Raw genomic sequence first — 23,549 nt, 5'->3', positions numbered from 1 at the left:
CAATTTGGAAAGGCTGTGGAACTAGGTGGATCTCAATCCATTCAGTTGCATGATAAGCCTCATTGGTAGAGAGAAAATCTGATGCACAAGAGCTCCAGAAGACTTCATTGTGATGTCTTTCAAGATTGATACCATACAATTTTCTGAAGTTCTTGATGGATGTGTGTCTCGGAAAAACTAATTTTCTTTAGCTAAATGGTGTGTTTTTATCCTCCCCTCTGATGAAATGTCAAACCTGCTCAGCAAATCAATACAGTCAAGAACATCAATAGCAAAAGTGAACTTATACCCCCTGGCCCCATGTGCCTCATCTGCTTGTATCTTCAGATGTAACCATTCTGAAGCTATTTCTGAAGTAGTTTGTCATATTGAATTTGCATAGCGGGAACGGGGTCTGTGGTTATAAACCTTAAAAACAGTTAACTTGTTAATAATTTCTGAATAGACTTTCCCACCAACAGCCTCAAAGACCATTTGTCTAGAGCCGTATTATTCCATTGCTTGTTGGTCTGCCTTGTAATATACTGTTTTTATATCTAAATGTAAAACCTTGTGAGAGACGTAACTTTTACTGTTATGTCTCTCACAAGGTTTTACATTTAGATATAAAAACAATGTATTACATTTGTACCTTCCATGACTGTAACTTAGAATTTATGAATATCAAATGTCAAATATGCTGTGAAAATTAGAAACCTGAACTAATAAGCTGTTTGAAGCTTCTTAATTTTTAATGATCATTCAGAAAGGACACTAATAAATGCTGTATTAAGCTACCTTATTCTCGCTACCTGAAACTTAGTTAGTTCAGTGTACTCTAATGTGTGAATCTTTAATGTTCCTTTCTGTATAACTATATGGAAGAGCTCTTTCAGGAAACCTTTCTTAATACAAGTGTGATCACGGAGTACTTTGGATGAGCAGTCCAGTTTACCAGCTCAACTCCAGTCATCTAGAATCTACTATATACCCTGAAGATCTTGTTTCAGTATCCTGCTGAAACTGTCTTGGATAAAGAGATTGTCTTGTGTCTGATTTGAAGCAATGAATTTATGTGATAATGCTTTGCTTATGTTGCTAATTTTGTTTTTAAAAAAAGTTCAACCCTCCCCAAATAGCTGTCTGGATTTTGTTGTTTGAATTGTTTGGGTAGGGTTTAGTTAGAAGGGGATTAATCAAATGGGAATAGATGCTAACTAATCAATGGGATTTGAAGTTAAGCATGTACATAAGCGTTTGCAGGATCAGGGCCTAGATCTTGAAGATTGATGTGGAATCATTTAGTAGAGAATTTAGATTTCAGATGGTTAGTATCCCATGAATTATAGAAATACCACATCAGAGTAGAAGGTTATCACTCCAGAGACGTGCACTTCTGAGACCCAGGCTGTAGGCCTTCTCAGATTTTCTACGCTAGAATCAGAATAACTTTCTTAAGATATTAGTAAAATGTGGACTTAGTACTACACTGGAATAGTCACAGTTTTGGTCTGTCTAGTACCTGTTCTAGGATACAGTGGAGGCCCAGCATTCAAGGATTAAATGAAGATGTTCAACCTATCTACTTGTGCCCACACCTAATTGATGGGGAGGACCAGGACCTCTTTTTCAGTGACTTCAGAATAGTTTTTTATGAGAGTTGAAAGGATTTCCACCTCTTGGGTTCAAATATTCCCTTATGCAGGAAAAATGTGGGGGGGGGGGGAGGGGAGATGACAAGCAACTGAATTCCTACTAAAATATTTCTCCACCCCGCAAAGTGAGGTATGTATCTAGCTGTCAGGGGCATTGCGTGGGAGGCTGTGTTGTAGAGGAGGAGCTTCTACATAACCAGCAGCATCAATGAGCATCAGATCGGAAAACCTGTAATGTACTAAATATAAATCCTGAATAAATAGATGGTGACAGTCTGCTTGGCACCATTTTTGAAGGTATAGGTGTTTAACAATGTGCCCCTAGGTACAAGTACCCTGCTGGGCAGAACTCTATGGATAGTGACATCTGGTTGAAAGACTAGCTCATTTCCTCTGGTTTCTCTGAATCCTGTGCATTTCAGAAAGGAAATTTTAATAATGAATTAAAACCCCAAAACTACTGAGTTAGTTGACAAAATACGACTCTCTAAGAAGTCTGAATTTCCCTAGATAAATGGGATGGCTAAAGGGTGAGGACGTTTGCAGCTCATCAATAGTGTACCTGACCGCGCTCTTGAGTCTACAAACTGAATTCCTCTCGTGAATGAATAAGCTTCTAAAAGTAGTGGGTTATTGCTACTAGCTTAAAATTAGCATGAATACCAAATAACTTCAGGAAAAAATCATATTTGGGGGGAAGAAAGGTATCCATCCTGTTTTTGCTTAGCCAAAGTGATGCATTTAAAACCTATCCAGTGGCTGGAGACGGAACAAAGCATTCTAAGGAATTAAAGAAGTGTTGCTTTGCTTCATCAAGTTTAATGGGTGTGGATGGGGGAGGGAATAGCGGAGCCCCCTCTGTTGGGCTATCAAGTTGCTCTGATTTATGCCAGTTCAGGGCCATGTGTATACAGTGCAGAACTTTCAGTCACTCAGGCTCCCTGGAACAATACAGCAGAGCAACTACATAATAGAGAACACAATCCTGCTAGTTGTTTGCAAATAGCTTTAAAATTAATGTAAATAAGAATAAAGAACATCAGAGACTCTAGAGCCTACAGGCTGTTAAAACACCCAATCTAAACCACATATAACATTTTGTGTCCGCTCCAGCCACTGAAATAATACCTGGCCCTGGGATTTCAGTGTTTCACAAATATTGAATATCACTAAACCCCAGGGAGGTGGGAAGCAATATTGCCACTTTACAGATGGGCATGCTCAGGCACCGACTGATTGTATGGGTTACCCAAGTTTGTGTCAGACCCAAGAATGGAACCCTTCTGACACATGGGCCCAGGCCTCCATACGTAGGGAGGGAACTTGGTTACTGTCATGCATGTGCTTGCACCATTGGAGCTCCCCTTTTTCTCCAAGGGTACCATGAGAAGAGAATAGCTGTAACTTGCATTTGGAGCCTCTTGGAGCACTGTGGGCTGAGGCTAGCTTGAGATATGCTGATTCAGTGCATCCTGGGTGCCCTGTCCTGTCCTCTTTCCTGTCAGCATGACCCACTTTAAGGACTGTACTCCCTGGGCCCCACTGGGCAGACTTTCTACCTCTGGTTACTGCACCCTTGGTTACAATGGACAATCAAATCCATTAGCTGTAAAAGAGTTTAGAAAACATGTCTCCAAAGTAGTCAATATTGTTCTGACTTTCTGTAGCGCATGTGTTTGGACTCCGGTTCCACTAGGGAAAAATGAAGTCTTGCTAACGTTTCAGGGTTTTTCTTTATTTAAAGATTAACAGTTGGCCTAGTGAGACTGCATTGCAATTAAATTCCATATCATGGCATTTACCTTCTACCGAATCTGAAAATACCATCTATTGGAAAACAATCACAATTGTCCTTTTTGGTTTCCAGTAATGTTTGTTACATAGTCTTCCTATTTCAACAGTGAGGACAAGTTGTGTGGTAGTTCTGTATCTGACAAAGGGTTTAAAATGTGATGGCTGGTGTGATATTTTGCTGTAAGGGTTCAATGCAGATGGGTTTTTTCGATGATGGTTTTTATTTTTTTAAACATAATGGAGGTTCTAATATCCAGGACTTCAGATTAGGTATTTGTTTAATTAGATCCATTTCTGTTTTAAAATTTTTAAAATAGAATCTCCCCAGTTTGGCTAGCTCAAGGGGGAAAGGGGGAAGTATTAACAATTTTTTCCAATCCAATGATGAAAATCAGAGGTGGAACAGACTTACTAGGCAGCCCCTGGTGATGCAAGATTGTTCTTGTTTTGTTTTTATTTTTATTTTGTCCTGTTCTGCTGTCCACTTCTGTCATCATCAAAGCATTTAATGATGTGTGGCAACATATGTGTTTAGATTAGAAGAGCAACACTCTCCTCTGAAACGATATAGCTCAGGAACCTGGGTGGTGATGGAAAAAGAGGGGGATTTTTGTCTTGGTTTCTCTTATTCATTGTATTATTACATTTAAGCCAACATTTGTGTTGTACCTCAAGGAGTTTGTATGTCTTGCCTGAGAAATAAATATAACCGCAGGGAAGGAATTAGCTCCAGGCTTTTTAATTGTAGGGGGAACTGGATATTATGACTTTAAATCATAACCATTTGCATTTATCTGGAGACATTTGAATAGGACTAATTGATGCAAATAGGTGGATCTTTTGTTTGTGACATTTTGACTTTTGAAATGAGTATCTTCGTAAATTATGCCTCAGAGCCACTTGCATAACCCTGAAATCACAGCCCTGAAGTCTGGCTGACTATGTAATATCTTGAGATGCTGAAGAAAAGAGCCTACTCCTGAACTCATTCAGACAAAACTCTAAATGTAGTCGATAAGACCTCTACTTGAGTGAACAGCTCGTGCATTGGCCCTGAAGAGAAGACTACTGGAGTATCCAAAAACCCTTAAATACAATTAAAGAAACCTACCTGTTTTATTAATCAAGACTTTCAGATTTAGAGCTTATAGATGCAATGATAGAACTTTCCTGGTTATATATCTGTTAATGTTTGCCTGCATTAGCATCATAGGTAAATGGCCTAGATGGATAATGTTATGCCTTTAGCAGTGTGACACTTTAGATTTCTCTAAAATAGCCAACCAGCCCATCTCCCCCCTGCAAATAAAACCTGTTCTTCTTGACTTTTTGAAATGCCTGTCTGACAGGTCATCTTTATCTGAACGGGTAGCAAGCTGGCATTTGTATTTCATTCTTCAGTGGCATAATGGAAAGCTCTGTAGCATGGCAGAAGTCAAAACCCTAGAAATCAAACAGCAATAATAGTTTACATTTAGCTGGTACCATGGAGTTGCCACAGAACATGAGGGTGGGAGGGGATACCCTGCAGTGTATATGTAATCTTGTCTGAAATTGCATCACAAAATGCATGCGACTTCAAAGGGATCTCACAAAACTGGGTGGTTGGGGCAACAAAATGGCAGATGAAATTCAGTGTTTGATAAATACAAAGTAATGCCAATTGCAAAACATAATCCCAACTCTACATGCTAAATTAGCGGTCACCACTCAAGAAAGAGATTTTGGAATCATTGTGGATAGTTCTCTGAAAAAACATGCGCTCAATGTGCAGCGGTAGTCAAAAAAGCTAATAATGTTAGGCATTATTAGGAAAGGGATAGATAATAAGACTAAATATCATAATGCCACTGTATAAATCTCTGGTAAACCCATATGAATACTGTGTGCCGTTCTTGTCACCTCATTTCACCTCAAGATGTATTAGAAATGGGAAAAGTACAGAGAAGGACAACAAAAATTATTAGTATGGAACAGCTTCCATATGAGGAGAGATTTAAAAAGACCGTGACTTTTCAGTTAGGAAAAGACAACTAAGAGGCGATATGATAGAGGTCTATAAAATCATGAACGATGTGGAGAAAGTGAATAAGGAAGTGTTTTTATTTACCCCTTTGCATAACACAAGACCCCCAGCGGTCACCCAATGAAATTAATAGGCAGAAGATTTAAAACAAACTTCTTTACACAACACACAGTCAACCTGTAGAACTTGTTGCCTGGGGATGTTATGAAGGCCAAAAGTATAATTGGGCTAAAAAAAGAATTAGAAAAGTTCATGGAGGATAGGTCCATCAATGGCTATTAGCCAATATGGTCAGGGATGCAACCCCATGCTCTGGATGTCCCTAAACCTCTGACTGCCAGATGCTGGGACTGGACAACAGGGCATGGGTCACTTCATAGTTGCCCTGTTCTTTTTATTCCCTCTGAAGCATCTGCCACTGGCCACTGTCAGAAAACAGGAAACTGGGCTAGATGGACCATTGGTCTGACCTAGTATAGCCATTATGTTGCCACATTCACTGTCGCGTTTAAAGTTTACTGCTTTGAATCATGGGTTTTATTTGATCTAACAAAGCAATTTTCTTCCTTCCTTCCCTTTTTCTGTTCATCCCTCTTCTCTGCAACCTTGTCCAGTCTTGGGATTTGTTTTTCCGAAACGCTAACGCTGGAGCTCCTCCTGGTCAAGCTTACCAGACACACTTACCAGACCTTTCAAAAAGCAGAGCGTTGTTGTTTCAGAGCCATGGATTGGCAAAGGCACCAGGTAAAGCTGAAAAACTAGTTGAGGACCACCTGGCTGTGCAGTCATTGATCAGAGCATATCAAGTAAGTGTACTATTGCTACTTATCAGTATATAGGGGAGGGAGTTTCCTTTTAAAAGCACTTTGCAAATATTAACGGATTGCTTTCTTGTGTTTCCTCTGTCTGTATGTTTCCATCTGTTTTATGCCTAGATTGTAAACTCTTTGGTGCAGGCACTGTCTTTTTATACTGTTTGTACAATGCGTAGCTCAGTGAGGTTCAGATCTATAATGGGGTCCCTGAGTGGTACTGCAATACATATTGATTGGTCCTCAAACATTTTTAAGAGACCAATAACTTTATCCCAGTTGTCCACACGGGACACACAGAAGTTAAGTGACAGTACTGCAAAGGGTGTCCATATCCGAGCAGGGCCCGTTTAATTCATCTTGGTTCTTTTATTTCACGCATCACTGTGGAACTGGAGTACCTCTAGGGTTTGGCCTCTTCACCAAAACACAGCTGGTCCTCAGCTCCACCTGCTCGTCTGACTCCATCCAGATGGAGAACTGAGTCAGAATAAAGAAATGTTCTGAAATCCAGCTTTTTCACTGGAGCAGATTTTTCTTGGGTAATAAGGGATAATACAATCTATTGCAAAACAGTTGCATATTGTGCAGTAGCTTAAACTGTAGCTGAATGAATGTCTGTCTTATTTTTTTATTAAGGTATGTGTAGTGAAGTGACACTCTTTGTTGTCCTCCACAGTGTGCTTTGCTTTATCTGAGTCTGTTTTCAGACAAGGGAAAGCCACTGTGATCTGTATCAGTTTTACCTTCTATAAGCTCTGAGTTCTCTTGCCCTAGGAAAAAGGAAGCAGTATACTTTGAATGAGCGAGCAAATTCAGCAAAATGTGAATCCTGATCACTGTGAATACGAAAGTTGGAGAAAATAGTTTTGTGACTTCCCTTTCAGCTCATTCTATGGTATCATGTAGTTGAGAAGTAGCATCCTTGTCCTTGTGCTAAATGTGTTCCACTCTAAGTGTTAAATGAATGCATTCTGCAGTATGGTAAATAGGTGCAAAGACCTATGTAAATAGTCATGTCATGGAAGTCACTTAAATAAAAGTAGACTATGCAAAAAATATGGTCAGTTTCACACCATCCTATTGTTCCTTCACTTGTGTGAAATCTATAGCAAAATTTTGTTGAAGTAGCAGCAAGAATTACAGAATGTTTGGTTACTCTGATGCTAAAAAAAGCAGTTGGAAACAAAATACCCAGAAAACACAACTTTCCGTTATTTGGGATTCTATATTCCCTGATGTAATTGATGGAATAGAGGTGTCTTTGTTTGTTGTAGGCATCTCCATGACAAAATAATGAAAGGATTATTTAAAAGCATTTTGGTGATTATAGATGTATCTAATGCTCTTTATAAATTGTCTTGAAGAGATGCTATCAATTGTAAATGCTTCTCTGTCAGATAATTAAATATAATGGAGAACTTTTGATTTCTCGGACTTGCTAGTTTTGTGCTTTTGTAGTAGACTGCTTTGTGGCCCTTCTGTTGGGAAATTCAGTAAATGTACTGCTTTTTTCTAATACCGGATTCTAGATTCTGTGAAGGAGGACTTAATACAAAATCAGATAGTAATTTATGTTAATAATCCTTTGCCTTCCTTCCCACCCCCCAAAAAAAGACTAAAATGTTTCCAAGTAAATTTCCTGATTTCTCTCATAATATAGATGATCAATTATAGGATTCCTTATCTTTCCACAAGGCATAATAAATCTAAAGCACATGCTTCTGATAATCTGTGTGCTTACATTTATGCAAAAATTGTATATGAATATTAATGCAAATTTCTAGTCTGTTACCATCTGGAGATGTTGACAGGGATGATATCTGTATTGATATATTTTTCTTATTTTGCTGCTACCACACTCTGAAACCAATGTGGAGAGAGGGAGAAAGTCTTGAGTCTTTGTGGTGATCACCTCAAACTTCATTCTCCTTTTTCAGAGTCCTGTATCCTTCTGTTCTTGAGTAGGATTATGTTTACGTTTGAAGCCAAATCAGAGCTAGTGTTTAAGTTCTGTAATTACACCGAAATCTTATTCATTGTTTGCCTGAAATTTTGGGGCACACGTAGTGGAAATCTCTCAAGAACAGTTAAGTAGGAGATTTTTACCACCTTTGGCTGAAATCTTGCAAGAAACATTATTTCAAGAATTTCAGCCATATGTGAATTGAAAAATAGGACTGTTCAAATTTTGCATCCAGTGCAAAATTATTTGATCCTGAGTTTTGAATAGGAGCATTCCTGCCTCCGGCAATTTGAAGGGGATCCATATGAGGTTTTTGTGTTTTGCCCTTCTGTATTAGTTCTCTACGGGTGACAAACAATTCCATTAAAATAACTGATTAAAATGCCTTACATTGTGATTAATTATAGAATCTTACTTAATATTTACTAAATTACAATGCTATCTTAACCATTAATTTTAATGTAGTTCATGGAAATGCCTCATCACTTTTTCTTTCTTTCCCTGTAACTATAAATGGGTCTCTAAAATATGCTTTTGTACAGACTGTTCCTAGCATGATTTCTGGGAAACAATGTAGAGTAAGATGACCTAATTCAGCTCCTATTTGAATAGATGGTAAAACAGGGATTTTAAAAACTTGAGTATGATTCATTCTGTTTCCTTAAATGTGTGGCTGAATTTTAACAAAGTTTAAAACCTAGTCATTTAAAAAAATGGGTAAATCAATTTTGAAAAATATGGAACTTGTTCTACAGAACTTTGAAAGGTTTGATTTAATCTATGTTGAAATGGAAGTTGTACTTTCTCAGTCATATTATAAAGCTTCAGATGCTCATCTTAAAGATGATATTTTTGTTAATTATTCCTAATAATGAGACGCTTAATTTTTAAAAATTGCTTTTACTCTTACAGTGCAATTTTTTTGTCCAGTGTAAGGTAGCTAATAAATGTTTACATCAATAGTTTTGCACAATTATTTCTGCTTGCAAGCTGTGATTCTTTGAAGCTTCATGAATTTAAGGGTCTTGGAATAATAGTGAACATTACAAAGTTGTGAGCTCTTTGCTGGGAAGAGCAAGCTCAAAGATTGAGTATGAATGTATATTCTTAGGTAGGGCCAAAAGCAGTGGTCCTATGTGATGTACATTGGTAAGAAAATGGGTGTAAATTATAAAGTAATGCAACCTATAACAGATTATTTAGGGGCTTGCCATATCTTGGACATTCCCATCAGTTGCTTTCTGCTGCACCTCTTTACCACCCCCACTCCCCACCACCTATGACATGTAAGTTAGTCATTTTGACAAATTGAGGCAGGTAAAACCACTGTACCACTTATGCCTGATGTGTGACTTTTATATTACCACTCACTTCACTGCATAATTTACCCCAGAGACTACCATTGGAACCTGCATCTGGTTTCCCCAGGTTTGAGTTTTGTCCTCACTGACACAGCAGTGAGTAGGAGCCGATTCTAAACACAGGCTGAACTTTGGTGTAATCTCAAGAAGTCAGTTGAGTTCTTTATTTAAAAAAAAAAAAGTTTGATTAATAATAAGCACAATAATAAAAGGCACAAACAAACTGCTTCCATGTCCTCTTCTGTTATATCTTATTTCAAACAGAGGCTTTCAAGCTACTTTGGGTGGAGTGGTCAAAGAAGCCTGTCCTAGTGGTCAGTAGAATTAAATGTTTTCTTATGAAATGGTCTGCAGAACAAAACAGATGGGGGAACCTCCTGATTTTGAAGGTGGAGAGTCAATTAAGCTTAAATTGGTTTATTGGAATTGTTGGAATTTTCCTTAATAGGGTGAGGAGGAAACCAATATTAAAACACCTTTGAAAAGAATTCCCTTCTGTGCATTCACTCTTGAACTGATATGTAAAGTATTAACTCATTTCACAACACATTGTAAATTTGTATGCATTATTCTTCGCACAGCATTCTCACAATTTTTTTTTCTATTTCAATAATTTAGCTTATTTTTAATATTAATCTTGCAAACCGGGAGCACTATCAGACTTGTGATTTACATGTGTCCCTAAAAACAACGTGTCTTGAAAGTGTTTTGCCAAGAGTGGGAAATATTATTCAAATGATAAATCTAAGTGTGGTGCAGAAGTGCTTCTTTTGACATTTACTGTCACTGTGTGTAATAATTAATAATTTTTTTGCCAGATGGCTTTTTGTGAGACTTTTACTGTTATACCTCACATGATTTATGTTATGTTGTCTTGGAATAGTTATCTATTACAGAGATTAATTAACAGGAGATAATTGAAAATGTTAATATCCATAGAAAATTGTTTCCCTTTGCTTTTTATTACTTCCCTCTTTCCTGAGTTTGTGCAGTTGATCAGGATAAAACCTGTAAGTGACAGAAAATAAAAATAATACCCAATGGAAATCTATTGAGAGGCTCAATCTTGCAAGCTCTACCTACAGGGCATATTGTTTACTACCATGAGTTCAGATGAGATTACTCGCAGTAATAAGTATTAGGTTTTGGTCAGAAGTGTTTGCTGGATTGGGCCCTGAAGATGAATTCCTGGTGTTAATTAGTGAATTTTGTCACTCACTTCAGTGAGATCAGGATATTAGAATATGACCCTATCATGTGAGAGACCAGCATGACTTTGGAGATGTCCATCCTAGCCCAGTGGTTGGGGAAGACATTTTTTAAAATATTTTTTCCCACACCGCTGCAGCATTGAACCTGAATTTCTTCACCGCCCTCCCACCTCCACTATTTGTATCTTGTAAACTAAATCAATGTGAAGTAGCAATTGAAAAAAGAAAACGTATATGCTATATCTAGCATTTTATATTGTAATAGACAATGTTACTGTTTTGTGCTTTCAATGAACCAAGTAAGCATCAAATAGACTTACACACAAAGTGCCCTGTATTCATATGCATATATAGCTGCTGTAGAAATGAAATGCTGAATTTTCCTTTCTGGCGTGTGTAGTTCCCTCCAAACTTCTTTTTTGAAAGTGTGGCTTTATGCTAAAAAGATGTACGTAAAATGGCACCATTTTAATTGACAGATTTTTTTTTTCAGAATTATAGCTGTTAATACTAGTGCCCCAAATGAGTTACTTTTACTTCTTCTGTTAATGCTGCAGAACAAACACAGCTAAACACTGATGGAGCTGAAGATTCTGTTCCATCTTGAGTATCATCAACAGAATTGTTTGCTCAGATGTGTAGCCATTGTAAACAATGGGGTTGCACAGATGTCATCAAGAGCGCAATGTGACCCACAGAATTTTTAATACTGGTGATGATGCACGACAACCCTGGCTCGATCTATGCTAAATTTATAAGACTGGCAATTATAGAACAATTGTTTTGTTTTGGCTTTTTTCTTTTTTTTTCTTTGTAAACAGAGCACATATCATATGGAAAATAGATGCAAATACCAAACTCCACAATGGCATTTTTACAGAGTCACTTTTAAGAGTACAACTGCATTTTACAAAATGTTCACAGTTGCTACCTTTTGTACTGAAATTCTAGTTCAGCCCTTGGCTTTCTAGTTTATTTTCACTGATGTTTAGGACACTAATATATTGAATGAAATTGTAGTCAAGTGACTCATAATTTATCCATGAATTTAAAAAATAAGCTGTGTCTGGAAGTTTTATATTAGTACCTGAAAAGGGAAATGAAAAGAATATCCTATTACTATTATAAGATATGTACATGGTTCCTTAAATTTGCCCAGAGTTTTACAGAACATAGATAAATTGTAACGTCTATCAGAAATTGCTGCTTATGTACAATTCAAAAATTAAACTGAAATGTAAGCAAGATAGAGAGAACATAATTGCTTATGTTCCCAGTGTTGAGGTCAGTGTTCATAATAGGGATTATTGGGGCATATATCCAGTGACAGTACTCCTTATTTTCAGTTCTTTTCATAGGGCACTATATTGTGACACTTACATTAGTGGTGTGTGTGTGTCCGTCCCCAACTAAATATATACCCCAAATCAAAATCACAAAACAGAGTACCAAAAAATGCCACCGTGACTAAATAATGGAGGAAAAAATGGTGGTTAAAGGCATATTTTGAAAATTGATAGTCTGGTCCTACTGAGGGCAATAAAAAGGAGCATAAACTCTAGCAAGTGTAAAAGTACAATGAGGCAGGCTAAAAAAGAATCAGAAGAGTGACTAGCTAAGAACGCAAAAACTAACAGCAAAAATTTTTTACATCAGAAGCAGAAAACCTGACAGTCAGTGGGTCTACTGGACAATTGAGATGCTGAACGAGCACACAAGGAAGACAAGCCCATTGCAGGGAAGCTAAATGAATTCTCTGCATTGATCTTCACTGCAGAGGAGCTGGGGGAGATTCCCACACCTAAGCCATTCTTTTTAGGTGCCAGATATGAGGAACTGCCCTAGATTGAGATATCAGTAGAGGAAGTTTTGGAACAACCTGATAAAATAAACAGTAATAAGTCACCAGGACTCGATGGTATTCACCCAAGAGTTCTGAAGGAACTCAAATATGAAATAGGTTACCTACAACAGTTACTAGTTCTGCAATCACTTAAATCAGCGTGTGTACCAGGTGACTGGAGAGTAGCTAATAGAACACGTGTTTTTAAAAACAGCTCTAGAGGCTATCCTGGCAATTATAGGCCAGTAGGCCTAACATCAGTACTAGGCAGACTGATACTTTTGTTCTTTGCTATAGTTTCAACCAGACACATAGGTGAACACGATACGGTGGGGAAGAATCAACATGGCTTTGGTAAATGGTGAGACATAATTTCCAATCTATTAGAATTTTTTGAGGGTATCAACGAGCATGTGGACAAAGGTAATCCAGTTGATAGAGTATACTTGGACTTTTAGAAAGCCTTCGACAAGTCCCTTGCCAAAGGCTCTTAAGCAAAGTGAGCAGACCTGAGATAAGAGGAAAGGTCCTCTCATGGATCAGTAACTGGTTAAAAGATAGGAAATAAAGGGTAGGAATAATTGGTTAGTTTTCACAGTGGAGAGATGTAAACAGCGGGGTCCCCAAAGGTACTGTACTGGAACCTGTGCTGTTCAACATATTCATAAATGTTCTGGAAAAAGGGGTGAACAGCAAAGTGGCAAAATTTGCAGACAACACAAAATTACTCAAGATAGTTAAGTCAAAAACTGACTGCAAAAAGTTACAAAGGGGATCTCACAAAACTGCGTGATTGTGCAACAAAATAACAGATGAATTCAACGTTAAGGACAAAGTATTGCACCTTCAAAAAATAATCCCAATTATACATATAATATGATGGAATCTAAATTAGCTGTTACCACTCAAAGAGGTCTTGGAGTTTCCTGAAAACATCCGCTCAATGTACAGCAGCAATCAAAAAAGCTAACCGAATGTAAGAAACCATTAGGAAAGGGAGAGATAATAAAACAGAAAATATAATGCTGCTATATAAATCCATGGTATGCCTGCACCTTGAATACTATATGCAGTTCTAGTCACCCCATCTCAAAAAATCCCCAAACCATTATTAAATTGGAAAAGTTGCAGAGGAGGGCAACAAAATGCTTAGGGGGTGTGGACCAGCATCCTCCAAGAGGGCAGAAAAAATACTGGGGTTGTTCAGCTTAGAAAAAAGATGACTAAGGAGGGATATGTTAGAGGTCTATAAAATCTGAATGGTGTGGAGAAAGTGAATAGGGAAGTGTTGTTTACCCCTTCACAATAACACACAAAGTAGGGATCAACTAATGAAAATAGGCAGCAGGATTTAAAACAAATATAAGGAAGTACTTTCCACAATGCACGATCAACCTGTGGAACTCTTTGCCATGGAATTTTGTGAAGGCCAAAAGTATAAGTGGGTTCAAAAAAGAATTAGATAAGTTCATGGAGGATAGATCCATCAATGGTTGTTAGCCAAGATGGTCAGGACACCACCCCATGCACTGGATGTCCCTAACCCTCCAATTGCCAGAAACATCTGGCACTGGCCACTGACAACAGGAAACAGAGAAACGGGAAAGGAGGAAAGAATGCACCGCAGCCTGACTCAACAATTCAAATCTGCCTTTCCATTGGGAAATGCCTGCCCCAACTGTGACAAGACCTGTGGGTCAGGGATTGGTCTAATTAACCACCTGTGGATCCACCTGGGATAACGGGCTATCATTTTATGGACGATAATCATACTCTAACTCTGAGGGATGGTTGACTGCTACTGGGCTAGATGGACCATTGGTCTGGCTCGGTATGGCTGTTCGTATGGTTTTTGTGTGTGTATGTTTGATGATTCCATAAGTTATCTGTGTGTTGGGGGCACAATTATTGGCAAGTTCTCCCTTTTTACTGACTTTATCATGATTTTTTTTTTCTTGGTGTTTCCTCCCTCTTCCTACCTAATTGCACCCATACAGATCCGTGGACATCATGTGGCTCAGCTGGATCCCCTAGGAATCTTGGACGCAGACTTGGATTCATTTGTTCCATCTGATTTAATCACTACTATTGATAAACTGGGTGAGAACTGCAAACTACTTTAATATAAATCAATATGTTTGGCCAGAGGCATGTCTTGTGGTACAATGTATCCTCTAGAGAGAGTCACTAGGCAAGATAATTACAACAACTGAGTGTTCTGTTTTTCTTAGATAGGACAACTATTAATTAGTGAAAATATTCCTCTAACCTTTTTGGTTACTTTATGATAAATCACTGTGACTTTGCTTTAATTGTGGTACGTTTTTTGTGGCTCTAACCAGTGACCACTCCTCAGGGAAATTTGAAATTCCCTCATTCTTGCACTACCTATTTGTAGAAGCAGCTATAGCTCATTGTTCCAAGCTTGGGGCGATCAAGCATGCTTTTAGAACATTAGAGAACAGAGTATGGATTGGCTGATGAGATGGTAATATATGATGTAAATTTGGCAATTTGCACACTTATATTACAATAAGATGGCTAAATCTTTCCAATGAAGCTTCTCCCTTTGCAGCTGGTTGCCACTGCATGCTATCTAGTTGGAACTTTTATTATGGGGAGGATATAGGGGACAACAGAATTAAGAACAAGTGCATAGTAAATGAACAGTTACACAATGCCCATAGTATCTTCCTAGTGTATTAAAAGGACAGGAAACAATCATACACAGTGCATGGTTCTGGACCACATCTAAAGCGACTAATAGATATAGACATTTCTATAATTGCACATCACTATGGTTTGAGCACCGTGCAGCAGAGATCTTCATTGTCAACTGAATCAAATACAAAATGTATCCTATTCATTGTTATATAAGGGCTAGTTTCTAATAATTATTATTTTTAGTCATATGGTCTTATTGTTATGACTTAGATATATTCCAAAAACCATATTGTCCTAAAGTTTTTTTTAGAGTGATATTATAAACATGCTAAAATCTTAATACAATAGTTCAGTGACTGATAGTTTTTCCTGTTCCTTATTTACTTCTGTGGAACAATAGATTGTGCATTTCCATGAATGAATCTTTCTGTGAATGATACAGAAGCTACGTATTTTTAAAAAGTTTTGATATAAGTTTTCTGACTAAATGAAGAGATGCCCAAACTAGTCTTAGTCCTCTCAATATGAATCCTATCTTCTTTTCTTAATTTGAAGAATCTGTCCAAGCTGTATCCTGTATCTCAGGGATTGGCAACCTTTGGTACATGGCCCACCAGGGTAAGCCCCCTGGCGGGCTGGGCCGGTTTGTTTACCTGCTGTGTCCGCAGGTTCAGCCGATCGCGGCTCCCACTGACGGTGGTTTGCCGCTCCAGGTCAATGGGGTCTGCGGGAAGCTGCGCGGGCTGAGGGATGTGCTGGCCGCTGCTTCCCTCAGCCCCCATTGGCCTGGGACAGCGAACCGTGGCGAGTGGGAGCCGCAATCGGCCGAACCTGCGGACGTGGCCGGTAAACAAACGGGCCCGGCCCGCCGGGGGCTTACCCTGGTGGGCCACGTATCAAAAGTTGCCAATCCCTGAGATACAGGATACAGCTTGGACAGATTCTTCAAATTGACAGATTCTTCAAACTGGCGGACTGCGTGCCAAAGGCTGCTGATCCCTGCTGTATCTTAGAAGAAGAAAATGGAGATTGTAAAATTTTGAACACTGACTGTTAATCTCAGTCTTGCAGTCATCACTTAACGGTGTCTTAAAGCAGTGGTTCTCAAACTTTTTTTAGCAATCCAAGGACCCCCATTTTGATTTATAATTTTTCACAGACTCCCAAACCCCCTGCTCAGCCTCAGGCCCTGCTGCCCCTCCTCTTCCCCGCCTCCCCCCCCGAGTGCACCCCGTCCCTGCTCCTCCCACTCCTTCTGCACACCACTGAACACTTGTTCTGTGCAGAAGGTGCTGGGAGGGAGGGGAGTTGATTGCTGGAGCCAGCAGCCCCAGACATGACTCCCTGACCCGGACTCCAGCTTCAGAAATCCTGTCTTAGAGGAATAATGCAGTGTGTCCTGGTTCTCCAAGATTGCTTTAGCTTTCTTAGATGGCATTTGTTTCAGAGATGAAGCAACATGATCATGATTTCTGCTAGAGCAGAAAGAGCTGAAGAAACCCCATTCTTAGTCCTTGGGGAGTCTCCCTTATCTGAGTCTGCTCTCTGGTACAAGCAAAATAATTATGATATGCTAGGACCTGAGGAGCAGTAATATCTGTATTATTAAATTAATATAAAATTAACAAAATATAGTTTAAAATTAAAATACTTGCATCACCTTATACTATGTGCAGTCTGCTACTGCTGATTATGGTACCTGTTGAAATGCAAGGCACAAAAAGCAGCTGTAGATGGGAGGGGCTGTTGTCACAGGGATTGTGGGAAAAGAGGAGGGTTCCAACGTAAAACAGAGGTGGCAAAAATACATAGTGATACACATAATACAGAAATACATAGCTTTGACCTACTCGGGGTGGGGGGGTGATCTATATCTTTTGTCATGCTAATCACAGACTAAATGACAGTAGAGGTGACTTGACTGACCAGTCTCTGGTGGCTTTATGTGAGAGCTCAATACCCAGGCAAGGTGAAGAAGGTGCATTACACGCATTGTCAGTGGTGCAGGTTAGTGGCTTCATGGGAGTCATGCTAGTAGCTAGCCTTATGCAGGTCAAGGAGTCATTTTGTGATTCCTTCTCATAAAGTGACACGTTGCCTTGAGGGGAGTGCAGGGTTTTTCCCCCTCTTGGGATGATTTCATTTCTTCTCTTTGTTGTTTACATTTTCTGTAAAAGGAAAGCCTCAAGCACTCAGGATCCCAGCTGTATTATCTTCATTGTGAAAAATAGTCTGCACTTTTGATTAAAATGAGGTGGTTATTTCCTCCAATGTGAGGCACCATCAGAACCCTGATGAATTTGGCTCCCAGACTCATGCATTGCGTAAGAGAGATTAGTTTATGTTCTCATTCTCAGCCTGCTGGGAAGAGAGATGGCAGGGAGAGCACAAAGGTCCTTCAGGGCAGTGGTTCTGAACCAGGGGTCTGGTACCCCCTGGGGGGCCATGAGCAGGTTTTAGGGGGTCTGCCAAGCAGGGCCAGCATTAGACTCTCTGGGGCCCAGGGCAGAAAGCCAAAGCCCCACTGCATGGGGCTGAAGCCCAAGGCCCTGAGCCCCACTACCCAGGGCTGAAACTGAAGCCTGAGCCATGTAGCTTCGCAGGGGCTCCTGTGGAGCGGAACCCTGGGCAATTTCCCTTTTTGTTACCCTCTAATGCCAGCCCTGACCTTTATATGCAGAAAAACAGTTGTTCTGACACAGGTGGGGAGTAGAGTTTTCATAGCATGTTGGTGGGGGGAGGGCCTTCAGAAAGAGAGAGGTTGAGAACCTCTGCTTCAGAATATCCAGAGCATACATGAACCTTAGCATGACTTTGAGTACAAGTTCAGTGCAGACCATTGGCGTGTCTTCTCTGAACCTCAGAAATAATGCAATGTGAAATCCTGGGCATCTTGAAAAACTATCAGTAGTGTGACATCACATGGAAAAAGAAACTGGATACTTGCAATCTGAAACAGGAAGGGATGGCATGTTTAGAAGGGATGGTGCCATGTAAGCATGTGTCTTGTGGGATGTATGATATGAATATGTTGTTAGAAAAAGAAAGTTGGAGTGTGGATAATGGGATTCCCAAGCTCAGTGCTAAGTGTTCCCCTGTAGCTTGAGACCAATAGGGAAACTTACAAAGAGCCTCTAATGACCACACAAGATACTTGAATATGATGGCCAGCAACACATATTTCCTGTATGTAGTGTCCCATGCATCAGTTCCCTTTAGGAGTTATATTTACAATACAGCTAGTTGCGAGAACACATTTTGCAAAATAGTAATGCCTAAAAAATACCTTCAGTGAGGTCTAAGCTCAAAGGTCCCTATCCCTTTAAACCTGAAGTGATGCTGTAGTAAATTTGCAGTGCTGAGGTAAAAGACACAGCTGTGCTATTTGTGCCTACATCACTTCTATTACATGTTCCATTGTTTGCATGACTGCCCATGAAAATTCTGCTAAGTCAGAGAGTGAGTCAGCAAGGAAACAAAGAAAAGTAAAGTTGGTGGCACTGTGTTCTTTGCTTTAGTGTCACAGACTCAGAACCAAATCTCTTAAGTACTAGTAAATTGCACTGATTCAATTCTATGTATGTCTGTATATGTGCCTTTTTCAAATTTAAAGTGAAAAATGAAGTGCTATTTATCTAGTTACCATTTATACTTATTTAACTTATTTTAAATGAAAAGATTACGTATTAGTAATAACAATATCAATGAACTGACACTGTTGCATGGTAAGTAGTACACTGAATTCCATAGTGGTTTGGCCTTTACATTGCTTAGTTCTCTTCTCCCCTTCTAGAATTTGAACACTGATCCTTTTTTCCTTTCCTTGTGAACTCTTAGATCTCTGGGTATTATTCAGGCTGTCAGTCAATGAATGCTAAAGTACTTGCTTACAGTATGTGTTCAATCTATAATGGGTTAAGATTAAGTTACCTCACCATGTACTTTGAGCAATGCTGTGATGCTGGTTGGTCTTGTTTATACCTCATTTCTTGGAACTGCAAAAGATAGGTTAAAGATTGGCAGAAACTGATTTCTTGGCCTCGGCAGGTTCACAGATCCCTAAATCAAGGGTGGAGATGATGCATTCTTTTCACAGTATCTGGCCTTGAGAGGAACTCTGATTTATAAACCATCTGGTTCAAATCTGAAGTTATTGGTAGGACTTCTGTTACTAATAGCAAAGACAGGGTCAATTTCACCTCCTAACGTTAAAATGAGACCCTGAGATTTTTTTCCCCTGTGGGTTTCCAGGTCAAATGTAACCTAGATAAGATGTTTGATGGCATGTGTAAGATAAATTGATAATCTCAGTGAATATCTCCATCTTGAAGACTAATTGGCACTCTAGTTGGCACTCTCAAAAGCCAAGGACTGAATGTGTGTGCAATGCAATTATAGCCCAGCTTCTGCTGCATCTCTGATAAACACATATATTATTCCTTCAATCTGGATTTTCTTCAGCCTGTATAATTACTTCTGATTTTTGCTGCTGCTGCTATTTTTAGGCAATGTGGACAGTAATTTATTGTATTGGCCAGTGGTTGTATAAAAGCATTCTATTGGCTAAAAGACTGCTAATTATTTTATTTGTCATGATCTTACTTACAGACTTTCTAATTTTTACACTTTTAGATTCTAGAAAGAGTTTCAGGAAATACAATTTTATGGATCAATCATTGTTTTCAAGAGAATATAAAGAGAGATTTTAAGAGGAGAGTTGCCAGAAGTACCTGGAATGAACTTAAATGTGTTATGTATTTTTGTGACACCAAAAATGCATTGGGCACAAAAAAAAGTAGTCGTAAGGGAATCATCCAGTCCCTCCCTGAAAAATCTTCCAGTTTCAATTTAGAAATTACATCAGTGAGGATCATAAAGTAAAAATTTGGAAAGCTAAGACAAGGGTTATGGTGTGATGGGTTAACCTACATATGTATCTTTAATCTATTTAAAACTGGTTTTTCTTGTGTTGCCACATTTCATGGCAGAAGTGAGTTGAGATGAAATTTAAAAAAAACCAAACCTATAGTAGTAGGAACTTGGAACACAGGGCAGGCGCCATGTTATTCCCCCTAGTGAAGGTTTTCTGTCACATGCAGCCTTCCATTGGAATATTGTACCACTTGCTTGCGTAGCAGATACCGATCTAATAGATGAGATTTGCTCCTTCATCTGATAAACCTCTTGAAAACTCTGCCGATGTGCTTGTTAAATATGGGTTTCTCCAAGTGTGTGGTGTTCATTACAATCTGGCAATTCAAAATATTTTCCCTTTTCTCCAAAGGTAAGGTGTCTTACAGCAGCCTTAAACTTTCACTGTGTATTGTCTTGACCAGGACATACTGTCTGTTTAGCTTGTGCTTTTTGTCTCCCCACCCCCTCTCACCAATTGACACACTGTAGGGCTGTATGGGTTGCATGAATCTGACTTGGACAAGGTTTTTCGATTGCCTACAATCACCTTCATAGGAGGAGATGAGACTGCTCTTTCTTTACGAGAGATCATCAAGCGGCTGGAGGTCAGTGTGGCGACATATCTTGTGTAACTGCTTTCATCCAGATGGAAGTGAGCTGTTGTCAGTTTGTATATTATAAAATTGGTCCATTCCACTTCAGTTGACAATAGGACACATGAGGGAACTTCAGATGGCATTCAAGGTGACCCTAGAGCAGTGGTTCTCAACCTGCGGCCCAGTCAGCACAGAGCTGCAGCCCATGTGACATCCTCAGGGCCAAACAGGTAGTATTGGATGCAGCCCACATAACACATTGTGGGCTGGGTAAATAGGTTGAGAACCACTGCCCTAGAGTTTCTATAAATGGTAGAAGCTGTCGGGTCATCTTTCAAATGCCAGTGTAACGTAGGAGGTGGTGGTGGGCCATGGCAGCACAATACTAACGTAGGCCCTATTCCTGCAAAGGGATCATGCTAGCTGATCGCTTTGCAGGATAAGGGCCCCTAAAACATTTCTTTGTGTTTTCTTTGGGTCTGTCACAGAGAAACTCCTTATAAGCCACTAGTTTCCATTCCATGCATTTCCTCAGGACGCATTGTGAGCTCAATCCTTCAGCCTTGACATCTGTGAGACTTTTTTTTTTTTTTTTTCCTGGTGTAATGACTTTGGGATTGGGCCCTAAACTCATGACCACTCCAATACAGATTGGAAACAGCTTGTATGATAGTGGTTCTCCCCTCCCCCCCCTGCCCCGCATAGTTATATTTTTTTCCCCAATAGCTGATGTAATTATGCTGTATGAATTCAGTGAAACTGGAAGTGTTTAAGAGAATAATGTGGGAAGAACCCAAAATGAGACCGCAGATAGCATTAGAAACGTATCAGTACAATGCCTGATCTTGCTGAATGCTCCTTTGAAGTACTGAATGCTGTCACCACTGGCTCTTTAGCACTTTGCAGGATCGGACTCATAGCGCATACAGGGACACTGTAGGGGATCCATGGTCATTTTCTACGTTGCAGACGTAGAATGGATCTTTTAAAGTTGCTTTGTGCCTGACCGTATTATCTCCCCGCTATTTGCGTGGCAATTTTAAAATCTATTTGCATATCACATACTCATGAAACGAAACATGCTATAAAGGGGAAAAAAAAATTTAATTGCAGAAGTTTGGATTAGTTTTGTCAACATTATCACAATCACACTCTCTTGTATATTTGGTTTGGTGCTTTTTTTACTGTAAGAATCTCTGTATTTGGTGCTCCTGTTAACTTCCTCTTATGTATAATATATCTTTCCAGTAAACATTTCCTCTAAAATAAATAATAGAAAACTTTTAAATACCCACAAAGGCAAACTAGAGTTACTTCCAAAATATGTTGATTTTGCCAGTATCGAAGACAAAATTAGGTTACTTCCCCTACCCTCTCAATTTAGTTGGAAATCTGAAATGGATTCCTAGCCTTTTAAGAATTGCCAGCTATCAAACAATTTGTATGGGGCTTCATAAATGTCTTTTCACTGTCTTTATTACTTGATTTCATTTGATAATTTTTTTAAAAAACCCTTTGGATAAATTCTGATAACCAATTTGAATTTTTTCCTGAAGCATCCAAAGCAATGACCGTGATCTGGCTACATTTTTTTTTTTTTTTGTCAGTTAGATTAACTTCATCAATTAGTTTAGGGCATATATATTGACCTACTTTTAAATGATTATTACCAGTTGCGAGAAATCTTCCAGATTCCAAGTGTCTGAAATATTAGTTTCTGTGGGGAAAGTTTGTGGGGCTTGGGAATCCTAATCCAGGATTTAGTAAAAGAATTGAATTGCTTACAGCCCCAAGAAAGAATTAATACAAAGGGAAGGGAAATCACATTTTAATACAGGGAATGATAACGGAATGGTGGTGGGAATGATAACAGAAATAAACTACTTGCTTTAGTTTTAGAATATCTGTCCTACTTCTCCCAATCCATGAACTCCCAAAGTTGTAAGTTTCTAGACTTCATGTTTTACCTCCCAGAATACATACTGTCAGCACATTGGACTGGAATTCATGTTCATCAATGATGTGGAGCAATGCCAGTGGATCCGACAGAAGTTTGAAACTCCTGGTGTCATGAAGTTTACAAATGAGGAAAAACGGACATTGTTGGCTAGGCTGGTGCGCTCCATGAGGTATGTTGGGGTTTGTCCAGCAACTTTTTGTTTTCTGTTTCTTTTGAGGGGAGGAGGGGATAGATCACATTCTTGGGTATTTCCATGGCTTTTGTGACACAGTTAGCAGCAGATTCACCGGTTTGTGTTGGAGGTTTGGGAGAATGTTTTAATAATCCAATCCATGTAAGTAGTTCATAGTTTCTGTCTGAAAAGAACTCTAAGTGGTTTTGAATGCTGTTGCTGAGCTTTCCCATTCAGTCTTACCTTCTAAAGTACCTAATTGTCCACGATACACTGTACTTTTTCCCCCTCTGGTGCCACAGAACTGAAAAAGCCATTGTAACTGGCCCTCTCAGAATTTCTCTGGTGTGAGGAGAATCCCCAGGTAGTGTGTAGAGTAGATGTGCTCCTCCTGTATTGGGCATAGGTGGCATGGCCAGGTTATCCCTGCAACCAACTGATGCTCCACTACCAGAGTGGCCCCTTGGGGTCAGGACAAACAGACATAACTTAGCATACTTCCCCCCCCCCAAAAAAAAAAAAGAGAGAGAGGGAGAGGCAGTAGAAAGCTGTTACAAATGAAGTTCCAATAGAAGGTACTGATGTTTTTGTCACTG

The 23,549-nt window shown here is 39.2% G+C and overlaps 1 protein-coding gene across 3 annotated transcripts in view; it reads left to right on the top strand.

Moving 5' to 3' along the window:
* Positions 1–23,549, top strand: part of OGDHL (oxoglutarate dehydrogenase L) — a 109,577-nt gene that overhangs the window by 21,403 nt on the left and 64,625 nt on the right. For all 3 annotated transcript variants that reach the window (XM_073353298.1, XM_073353299.1, XM_073353297.1), the window contains exons 3-6: positions 6,069–6,260; positions 14,645–14,747; positions 20,715–20,830; positions 22,796–22,950. In XM_073353298.1, coding sequence (XP_073209399.1) covers positions 6,069–6,260; positions 14,645–14,747; positions 20,715–20,830; positions 22,796–22,950 — 566 coding nt within the window. The remainder of the gene's footprint in view (positions 1–6,068; positions 6,261–14,644; positions 14,748–20,714; positions 20,831–22,795; positions 22,951–23,549) is intronic.

The sequence above is a fragment of the Lepidochelys kempii genome, chromosome 7 (assembly GCF_965140265.1).
Source record: "Lepidochelys kempii isolate rLepKem1 chromosome 7, rLepKem1.hap2, whole genome shotgun sequence".
Lineage (NCBI taxonomy): Eukaryota > Metazoa > Chordata > Testudines > Cheloniidae > Lepidochelys > Lepidochelys kempii.
Note: the sequence above shows the minus strand (reverse complement) of the source record. Positions and strands in the feature narration are given on the sequence as shown.